The sequence below is a fragment of the Bidens hawaiensis genome, unplaced genomic scaffold, assembly GCF_021521415.1.
Source record: "Bidens hawaiensis isolate Kalapana, Puna unplaced genomic scaffold, B.hawaiensis_p1.1 tig00030831_1, whole genome shotgun sequence".
NCBI lineage: Eukaryota > Viridiplantae > Streptophyta > Magnoliopsida > Asterales > Asteraceae > Bidens > Bidens hawaiensis.
The window spans coordinates 189,718-201,266 of NW_027495164.1; the positions used below are offsets into that span (position 1 = coordinate 189,718).

Consider the following 11,549-nt stretch of genomic DNA (forward strand, 5'->3'; position numbering starts at 1 on the left):
GCAGACTTGGATCACAGTCTTCCAACCTCTTCTAAACTCATTATTTCCATCAGATATCAATTAAGTTATTAAGTTTTTGTTAATTGAATTCTTGTTAATTGATTGTTCAATTGAGTTGTTAATTAATTAGTTTTTTTTTTATAATTTTACATAATTGTTCAAATGTTATTAGCTTTTAGTTGAAAAAAGTTTGTAGAAAGTTTAGGATTATAAACTGAAACACATAAGGATGTAACCCCCAATTGAAACCAGAGGAAACAATCCAATGGCATGCGGTTCACCGTTCTTATTCAACACACAAAAGTAAAACACAAGGCATAATTTCATCATCTTCAGCAGTTGCAAGGATTGCATTTGCAGTTGTCTCCACATTTGCAGGCATGCCCACCCTCTGCAACAACCCCGCTCTCGGTTCCATCACCATACCTACACCAACATTAACCAAATTTAACAACGGATTGTAAAAACAGACGAACATTCTCAATGAAATCTCACTCATAGCAAAAATTACTGGTAGGGTCTATCTAGGAAGGGTAGGATGAGAGGAAACCTTTCCTCCATACGATCTGGTTCACGGTTCATTTTCTATGGTTCAATTTTCGATATGGAACTTGGATCTAGCCGTGTAAACCAAATTGCCTTTTAACATTTATTTTTTATTTTTTTTATTTTAGAGATATAAATTTTAAATGTGTATATATATATATATATATAACTATATTTATCGTTATTAAAGTTTAATATTAACAAATAAAACAAAAAAAAAAAAAATTTGTTGTCTAAAACCGGCAAAAGCAAACTGGCTGGATTGGCCTGGCCTGGCCTGCTGGTTCAATCTGTATTTACCTAAAACCATAGTAACTAGTTCGGAACAAAATTTACCAAACCGTGCCGTGAAAACCCCTAAAGGATAGAAGATCGAGCTACTCACATTTAAAGCATATTAATTCGTATAATATAAAAACTTTTCTTTTTTAACATTAAATGTATATAAATAAATTCATATAGTATAAACTGTGTTGAAAAGCTAATGAATGAATTGTAATATATGCTACGTACATCTGTTTGGGGGCGACACCATCAACGATCACGGTGGTGGTGGCCGATTTCTCGACATCAGGGTACATCCCGCATCTGCAAACAGAAATCAAAATTCAATGAAATACTCCTCTTATGTCGAATTTTTGAAGATTGGAGGACAAATATTTATATATACCCGTTGCAGCTGCTACCGCATGAGCAGCTTGATCCACATCCGCACTTTCCGTTGCAGCAAGACATGTTTAGAGAATGTGTTTTTGATTTGATTGAATTCACAAAGCTTGACGATGTTGTTGGGGACGATCGTTGTGTGCTATATATAGAGTTTGTTGGTGATGTTCGAGCCTACGTACACGTGTATGTATCATTAATACTGCCCACCGAAACTTTCTATTTATATTTTGTACAACTATTAATTTTTTCAAAATATTATTATGTTAAAAGATTAGAAAAATTGAATTTTAGTAATTTTAATAATAATCTCATTCTAAGAATATTCTTAACATTATTTCCACCATTTACACTATTTTTTCTCATTTGACCTCCGTTAAAAAAAGTTTGAGTTAAGTTTTATCCGAATTTCAAGCTGATATTTTAGAACTTTTGATCAGAAAAAGGATACAAGTTAATTGATGTAAAACTCACTTCAAACGATGCTCCTAACGGCAAAAACGATGCTTCAATCCGAGTGTTTAAACTTTCAATTAACAAAAATCAAGTCATTTGGAGCACCGTTTCGAGTTAAGTTTACATCAATCGACTCTTATTCTCATTCTAATCAAAAGCCCATTAACATTAGTTTGAAATTCAAATAAAACTTAATAGGTTTAAGGCTATTATTGTTTTTTTAAAGGAAGTCCAATGAAAAGAAATAGTTTAAAATGTGAGGACTTGTGACAAAAATAATCTCAGATGAGCTTTTTATCGACTATTTGTAAAAACTGAAATTATTAAAATCTACTTTTGCATATATATATATATATATATATACGCTTTTTGAAATGCTTGTAAAACAATTTGGAAAATGGTGTACTCTATGGGTCAAGTTCAACCGTAAGGTATTGTAGGACAAGTCGTATACAAGTAATTTGATATATTTTTAAAACACACGTACGTATATAAGTTTTAAAATGTACGTACGCTAATTGATAACTTTGTTTGCATATGAATATGAATTGCAATTAAAAATCATGTTGCTGTCTCAAAAAATAACTTGTCGTTTGAACATATATATGTGTTGACTTGACGATTTCTATATTTTCGTCTGTGTCGTGCACGGATCAATAACCTAGTTACATATGTGTTTACTAAAGTGAGTTTGTACAATAGTTACATATGTATAATCAAATATCTTAACTCACTAGATAACTTTTGAACATTAGAGCATGAAACGAAATTGTGCGTAGTCTAATAGTAAAGTATCATATACTACACCTAATTATAACTTGACAGTCATAGCTTCAATGGAAACTTAATGCATGGGAATATTCATGGTTCTCATTTACCTAATTCCATCCAATCATTTTATATACAATTGTGGATGCTAGTCTTCATTAATAAATCATGAGATTTAGAAACATAAAACTTATTAATAACAAAGTTCTCAAATTCCACCTTGTAGATCAATGTCCTCAACTCACATCCATCGAGAATCACATTCTTCAAGTCATCATATAAGCAAGAATCAAGTTCTTAAAGTCCTTTGCATGAATATCATAGTCGCTACCAATTACTTGCAAGACTACTATGTTCTATCATTGAATGTCTAGCTTATTTAACTACCAATCAAGTTCTGAAGAGATAGGTCCCAGCAGAGCCCAGTTGGACCCGCAAGACTCACCTTGAAGAGGGACGTTTGCGCAAGGACCAACTGGTTCCGTAGGACCCACCATGCTCAGAGATGAAGACCTTACGCGCAGTACGCCAGCTGTTCATGCAGGGAAAGCCTCCCAATGGTGAAGTACCCCGCCTGTCCCCGCAGCTGCGGATACAAGCCATCAGGGAAGGCTACCCGCACTAATAGCAAGGCTACACGCACAAGGCACTAAATAATTCAGTGTCACCTGAAGGAATGAGCAAGGCGGGAATACTCCCGCCCAAATGAGCCAGTCTGTATGCTTCTGGAAGATCTTTTGTACTATACCTGCCAAGGTACGGACAAAATAGACAAGATCTGACCAAAGCAACCCATGAACCAATCACAGGGTGACAGCTCACCGACAAACAGTACGAGGAGCGTGCTCTAGTACTGTTTGTCACTATTAGCCGCTGCCTACTCACCAACCCTTGTCGTGGCACGCACATAGCATGCAGTTGGTGGAAAAGGAATAGTACACAGCCGGCCTGGTCACTATCAGCCGCTGCCTACCCACCAACCAGCATGGCACGTGCGTAGCCCGTAGTTGGTAGAACAGGAATATTCTACAGCTGGCTGTACCTGCTTGGAAACCTACCTTCGGCTATAAATACTCCAACACCTTGGAACGGTAGGATCATCTGGTATTTTACCTTCACTAGCTATTTCTCTCAATATACACTTATATTCAGAGCAATCTAGTCTGATTCTCACGCCGGAGGGTGGTCACAAGGAGGAACCCCCCCTTCTTAGTGACGAGCTCACGGTGTCTGTTTTGCAGGTCATCTGAAGAACATACTTCTTTGCCGGACCTAACCCTCGTGGGAAACGTTACTTAACCCCCAGATTATCCATAATCTACTCGGGGTCGATTAGTGTTTCTTCATTGGCGCCATCCGTGCATAAAAGCTAGAACTAATTTAGTTTTTTCAAAACTTCTGAAAAAATGGTTAACGTTACTCCGGTCCCAAGGCCAGTAAGTGACCAAGAAACCCCGGTAACCACAACCCCAGCTACTGGGGGGAACACCGGCGGTTACACAAATTTTACGAACACTACCCCGGTTACCCAAGCCGGGGCAAGTGCAGTAAACAATATTTCACTAGGGTTCACTGATGCCCAGTTGGAGAAACAGACGAGGCTCCCTCGCCAAACACTCGATCAAGTTAAGGCGTGGGCCGAAGCACGTCAAAAGGAATTCCAAGCTGAGTTGGATGAACGCTTGCGTTCACTCCAACAGGCTGACGAGTTCGGGAGCACTAGACAACAACTCAACATGAACAGTGAGTGCGAGTATTCGGACGATGGTCGGGAGGAATCCGACACTGACACAAACCCTCGCCATAGGGCGAAAGGGAAGCGTAAAGAAACGGACTTCCAACCAAGAAGGAATTTCGGAGAAACCTTCAAACCAAGGAACGCGGGGGGAAATCCACGCGACTTCTCCAAAACCTTTAGACCAACTGCTGCAAATGCGGTAACATCCAAGTTTGCAAGGGACATTGCGGAAGCAATCGCCCCGAGAAGTGCCAAACAGATGTCCAACATCGGCACTTATGATGGTCTATCCGACCCAGACGATCACTTGAACAGATTCATAGCGGGGGCAACCGTCAGTAACTGGACGGAACCCACGTGGTGTTATATGTTCCAGATGACGCTGGTTGGAGCGGCCAGGGCGTGGTTTGATCGTTTACCGGTCCACCACATCTATGATTGGGCGGACTTTCAACACAAGTTCAGCCAACACTTCAGTCAACAGAGGAAATATACTGAAGAGCAGTGGACGATCCTCAACTGCGTGAGAGGGGAAGATGAATCTTTACTAGACTTCATCACTCGCTTCAACTCCAAAAAGCTGAGTCTGGGCAACATAAGTGAAGATCTTGTTCGCGCCGCTTTCATCCAGGGCGTCGAATACCCAGAGCTTATCCGCACGTTGACGGGTAAGGACGGCATGCCATCCACATGGGATGCCATCATGACGGCGGCCAAGCGCTTTGCCGAGACGGAGAAGCAACTGGGTAGGGATCTTCCCCAAAGTACACATCTCTACACGCAGAGGACCAGAGAAAACAATGTTCGGATCGCCCGGCAGAACAAAAAGAGGAAGCTAGGTATTTGGCAGTCAAGGGTAAACTTTGACACCTCATCCAGCTCTCGCCCTCTTATTGGCGGAAGGGATAACACGCACCCTTCAAGCCGAAAACACCGGTGGACGCCACTCACCAAAAGCGTCACGGAGATATTTGCCACCGAAAAACTCCCATGGCCAAAAGCTCCAATGATCCGACAACGACCTAATGCGGATAAGAGCAAATTCTGTGACTTCCACGGGACAAAGGGTCACAGTACAGAGGAGTGTACATCCTTGAAGGATATTGTTGAAACATTCGTCAAGGATGGAAGACTTGCACACCTTGTGGCATCAATCAAGAATGGAGGAAGGAATGATAACCGGTATAAAGGCAATGGACCAAAGCCCGTTGACATCAGCATCCACATGGTTCATGGCAACATCAGAGGAAGAAAAAGACGAACGACAGAACCATGCGAATGGAAGGAAGCTGAGGTGCGCTTCCCGCGAGTGCCAGGAGGACCCAGCAAGGAAGGCCCTATCGTCATCAAAAGCCAGCTGGGGCATTACATAACTTCCCGCACTCTTGCTGACAACGGCGCCTCGTCAACGGTTATGTACAGGCAGTTCTTCGACAAGCTAGACGACGAAGACAAAGAACGCCTGGAAACGGTTTACGCCTCAATGGAAGGGTTCGACGGCAGCACAAACACCCCCCTGGGTATCCTATCTTTCCCCGTCATTCTCACGGACGGGAAATACTCCCGCACAGAAGACGTGGACTTCGTCGTAATGAGGAAGCCACATCACACATACGACATTCTCTTCGGGAGAGACGGGATGGCAAGATTCAACGCCGTGGTATCTTCAGTCCACGGCATGATGGGATGGCCAACTGCTGAGGGTGTAGCGATGATCACCGGTATCCCCCAGGTATGCATCGCATCCGTCTCATCTAAACCCAAACCAAAGATGGCTAAACCAACCATTACCGAACCAGAAAAATGGGCCCTCAATGGCAGATACCCTGACCAAGCTGTTACAATTGGCCCAACAATCGCTGATCCTACGCGCACCTTACTCAAACGCTTACTACAGAGAAACGCTGACATCTTCGCGTGGACACCAGCTGACATGACTGGTGTACCTCGAAGTAAAGCAGAGCATAAGCTCAAGTGTGACCCGGCTTTTACGCCAGTCATACAAAAGCGCAGAGTAATGGGGGCGGAACAGGCTAACGCGTGTAGAACCCAAGTCAAGGAACTCCTTGACGCGGGCATCGTACGCGTTAGTAGATATCAAACATGGGTTGCAAATCCCGTTATGGTACCGAAGGCTAACAAACAATGGCGCATGTGTATAGATTTCAAAGATTTAAACAAAGCATGCCCCAAAGATTGTTACCCGTTACCCGAAATTGACCTCAAAGTGGATTCATTAGCACCGTTTCGCCTTAAATGCTTCCTTGACGCATATAAGGGGTACCATCAAATCCACATGGCTGTAGATGATCAGGAGAAAACCGCATTTCGGACGCCCGATGGCACATTTTGTTATCAATTGATGCCATTCGGACTTAAGAATGCAGGGTCCACATACCAACGCCTGATGGAAAAAGAGTTTCACGCCCAAATTGGGAGAAACTTGGAAGTCTACATGGATGATTTGGTCATCAAAAGCCCTGAGCCAGAAGTGATGTTGAAAGACATCGAAGAAACTTTCAACACGCTCAGAAAGATAAACATGAAGCTCAACCCGAGCAAGTGTTCCTTTGGGATGGAAGAAGGGAAGTTCTTGGGAGTCATTGTTACTAAAGACGGCTACAGAGCGAACCCTGAAAAGGTCGAAGCCATTATCAAAATGGAATCACCTACTACCATCAAGCAAGCTCAGACACTGAATGGACGCCTAGTCACACTTAACCGCTTTTTGTCAAACCATGCGGATAGGTCGTTCCCATTCGTGTCAACATTGAGAAACTGTTTAAAGAAAACGCACTTCCGCTGGACACCAGAAGCGGAAGCAGCTTTTCAGGAAATTCGGTCACGCTTGATCGAACTCCCAACGCTCACAGCACCAGAAGCGGGGGAGGAATTAATCATATACCTTTCTGCCACAGATAGAGCAACCGGGGCAGTCCTGCTAGTAGAGCGGAAAGGTATCCAGATGCCTATTTACAATGTTAGCCGTGTCCTAACAGACGTAGAAACCCGGTACTTTACCTTGGAAAAACTAGTCTTAGCACTTGTACAGGCTTCACGCAGGCTAAGACGATATTTCCAAGGTCACCCAATCACCATTCTCACCAACTTCAAACTCGCAAACGTTCTAGGCAAACCCGAATTATCGGGACGTCTAGCCAAATGGGCAATTGAGTTGGGGGAATATGCGATAAAGTACAAGCCCCGACCAGCTATGAAAGGCCAGGTCCTGGCCGACTTTATTGCAGAAGTCCCGCTTCGCGGGAGAAAGAGTGCCAGGAGGAGGCTCAACCCTCCCCAGCACAGGACATCAATGATGTCTGGCGACTCTACACTGATGGAGCAGCCAGCAACGAGGGTTCAGGCGCAGGGTTGAAATTAACCAACCCAGCAGGCCAAGAATACACTTACGCTATTCGACTGGATTTTCCAAGTACGAATAACGAAGCCGAGTATGAAGCATTCTTGGCGGGGCCAAGAATTGCGCGTAAAATGGGAGTGAAAAACTTGGAAGCCCACGTGGATTCCATGTTAGTAGCCAACCAAATAAACGGAACGTACACGGCCGTGAACGACACAATGGCCCTGTACGTCGCACAAGCAAAAACCCTTATGCGCGATTTTAATGATTGTAAAGTCATACACGTCAAGAGTAGCGAAAACAAATCTGCGGATGCGTTAAGCAAGCTTGCATCATTAGCCTTCACCCATTTGGGAAAGGACATCCGCATTGAACTCCTTGAAGCACCATCAGTCCCGGACAAGGAAATTTGTGTCATCCAAACCGGTACAGAAACGTGGATGACACCAATAATAAATTACCTTGCAGCGGGTATACTACCAGAGTCAAAATCACAGGCATGAAAATACGTTGTAAAGCATTAAACTATCAACTCATCGATGACATCCTTTATAGACGTAACTTTCTTAGCCCACTCTTAAGATGCGTGGACAACCAAGATGCTGACTACCTCCTAAGGGAAGTACACGAAGGCATCTGTGGAGTACACGCAGGTCCACGCGCTGTTGTAGCTAAGCTAAACAACGCGGGATACTTTTGGCCGGGGATGCATACGGATGCGCTGGCATACATCAGAAAGTGTAGGTCTTGCCAGCTCTACGCACCCAACACGCATCGCCCGAAGAATGAACTTGTTCCAGTCACCTCTTCATGGCCATTTTAGAAGTGGGCCATCGATGTGACAGGCCCATTTCCTACAGCAGCAGGAAACGTTCAGTTCCTAGTGGTAGCCATCGACTACTTCACCAAGTGGATAGAAGCAAAACCCTTAGCCCAAACAACCGCAAAACATATTAAAAAATTTATTTGGGAATTTATTATTTGTCGTTTTGGACTTCCACAGACTTTGGTGAGTGATAACGGCACCAACTTTGCTGACAAGAAGCTACAAAAGTGGCTAGAAGAACTTCAAATCACCCACACCTTTACCTCAGTGGCACACCCGCAAGGTAACGGTGAGGTGGAAAGAGCAAATAAAAGCATCGTCGAAGGCATAAAGAAAAGACTCCTGGAACACAGATCCGGCTGGGTAGACGAAGTTCCACACGTCCTTTGGGCAAACAGAACGCTGAAAAAGGCCAGTACGGGAGAAACCCCGTTCAGCCTCACTTATGGCACTGAAGCCATGGTCCCAGTCGAAATTGGTTTGCCCTCACCAAGGGTCTTGATTCAGCCAGAAGACAATGATGCGGAAAGACGGTTAGACCTTATGCTAACCGAGGAACGCAGAGACTTAGCCGCAGCGCGTGAAGAAAACTACAAGCGACAAATGCAAAAGTACTACAACACGCGGGTAAAACTCTGCAACTTCAATGTAGGAGACTACATATTGCGTAACAACGAGGCTTCAAACCAAGAGCGCCCAGGAAAACTGGCACCGGTCTGGGAAGGACCATACATTATCAAAGAAGTTTTGGGAAAAGGCTCATACCGGCTCGAAAGGCTCGATAGCACTCCTATCCCAAGAACATGGAACGGAGCTGAATTACGCAAATGTTACATGTAGATCAATTCCAAACTTGTAAAGAAAAGGCCTAGAGCCACTTCTAATGGAAATGATTCTCCTTTCACATTGTGTTGATAGCCTTACCTTTATACTTATGAACTTCCCACGTTGATATGCCGGTATTCACCGCATAAATATGGGAAGAAGTAAGTCGTTGCGTGTGGAAGGCGGCAAAACCCGCATAAACACATAAAACGGTAAAAATTTCTAAGGAAAACCTTCCCGCAGGTCAGCTATAGGTGAAGTTTGGTCATCCCAATAAATGAAAGTGACGGTCCTACCCGCACAATCATGATAAAGGAAACTGAACATTGACCTATTGGCAACCGCACGTCGAAAGGTTAACTTATTCAAAACACTTAGAAAATTTCAAAGGAAAAGATGAGGAAAACTTCCACGCAGGTCAGATATAGGTAAAGTTTAGCCGTCCTACTAAGTGAAAGTGACGGTCTTATCCGCACAATCACGAAAGAGGAAGCAAAACTTTAACTTATTATCTGCCACGTTGAAAAGTTAACTTATCTAAGTACTCAAGAAATTGCTAAGTTAAAACAAAATATGCGCGAAATAAACAAGGCAAGGCATTAACAAATAATTTTTATTCCATCAACATTCAAACAATACAAGAATTGCTGGGTACATACCCGCATACAAGATTAGAATACAAACAAAAATCTACTCTAATGGTGGAAAGGGATCTAAAGTATCAAGCTTCAGGACCACTCCCACTTGGACCCGCACCATCAGTAGAGTGTGGCGGTTCAAGGAAAGCTTTGAGGATAGCTAGCCCATCATCAGCAGCAGCAATCTCGTTTACCTTCTCCACCACCGGATGCGGGAAGGCGGCATACTGATTCACTGCTTGGTCATACGCAGCTTCAGTATCCACATTGTAAAGAGGGAAGTTGGAAGGCGGAATGCCTTGTTCAACAAACCCTAGACCAAGCAGGAAGCCAGCCTTTTCCCCATCCTCATGAGAAGCGTTGAGGGCTACGCTCATCGCATCGTCATATGATGTGTTCGTGAACACCCGATGCACAACCTAAAAAACAGAAGTATATCAAAAACTCTTCAAAGTGTAAGGAAAAGAGTAAAGAAATTGTGAAACTGCGCATACCTGCGACAACGCTTCTCGAAGAAGCCATTCCTTGGTAACCAGAGCCTCCTGGAGGGCAGCTTGAGCTTCATTACGGGCGCGTTCAGCTTCGTTCTTTGTAAGGTTGGCAAACAACACATCTTTGGCTGCAGCCTCTTCGACGCCCTTTAGCTTACGCTCAGTGTGGTCAAGCACCCCCTCTGGTCCAAGATCTCTTGGAGCTTCTTGGCATCTTCCATGGCCAAGGCATCATGAGCCTGCTGGAGCCTCTCTAATTTGGCTTTAAGTTCCTCATTCTCTATGCGTAGAGGCTCAGCAGCAGCTTCAGCCTTGGTGGCCCTCTCGGTTGCGTTCCGTGCAGTTTCCTTAGCCAACCGAAGCTGTTCATTAACAGCTTGGGCGGCCTTGGAACGGACCTCGAGACGAGCCTGAACGTCAACCTCAAGGGCCTTGAAGGCCTTCTCCTTTTCCGCAGCAACGGCGGCAAGCTTCGCATTCTCCTCCCGGATAGCTCGCGCCTGAGCCACTTCAAGGCTACGTGCCGTCTTTAACTTGTCGTTTTCACGACAAAGTAGCTCGACGCGCGGCTGCATCCATGGCCTCCCCCAGCGCACCGCTTGGGGCGGCGTGACGCGCCCATTCGACGCAATCCTCAGCAGTCCCGAGGGTCGTTCCCCGGCGGATCTTCCACCGAGGAGCGTACACCTCGTTGGAATCACGAACTGCAATAAAACAAAAAACAGTTAAGAGAGAAATGATGAAAGGGATATAGGCCAAAATAACCCTACGCACATGTAGGGTCGACAACTGGCCGATAGCCACCAAACCCATCACCTGAACCTAAGGGATATCCATCCAAAAGGTCAAGGAGACGGGAAGGAGGCAGGGATTGGCTAGACGCCCCAACCCCAAACGTACCTGAAGGACTGGCCGTAGTCGCAGGCGCCGGAGGAGGCATGGTGGAGGCTGCCGCGCTGGAAACCAACGGAGGTGAACTCACCGGAGGTGAACTCACAACCGTGGCCACGGCTGCGGAAGAACCCGCAAGAGAAATCACCGCCGGCTCAGTGATGGATTCTGTGAAAATGGCACTGACTGCCGGCGGGGATAAGGTTACAGCTGGAACAGTTGGCTCAACGGGATGAGCAACTGAACCAGTACTGCAAGCAGGCGTAGCCGCCTGGGTCATCGCCTCGGGTAGGTTGACCAAACCTACCTTCATGGGTCCAGAGCTGCTCCCTCCCGCTCCACT

The 11,549-nt window shown here is 44.8% G+C and overlaps 1 protein-coding gene across 1 annotated transcript; it reads right to left on the minus strand.

Annotated features, from left to right (window-relative positions):
• Nucleotides 1–234: 234 nt before the first annotated feature.
• LOC143581209 (metallothionein-like protein type 2) lies at nt 235–1,324 on the minus strand. The gene is made up of 3 exons (XM_077064034.1): nt 1,217–1,324; nt 1,060–1,134; nt 235–426 (listed from the first exon to the last, which is right to left on the minus strand). The coding sequence occupies exons 1-3, from the start codon at nt 1,279–1,281 to the stop codon at nt 333–335; spliced, it is 234 nt and encodes a 77-aa protein (XP_076920149.1). The 5' UTR covers nt 1,282–1,324; the 3' UTR covers nt 235–332.
• Nucleotides 1,325–11,549: the final 10,225 nt, after the last annotated feature.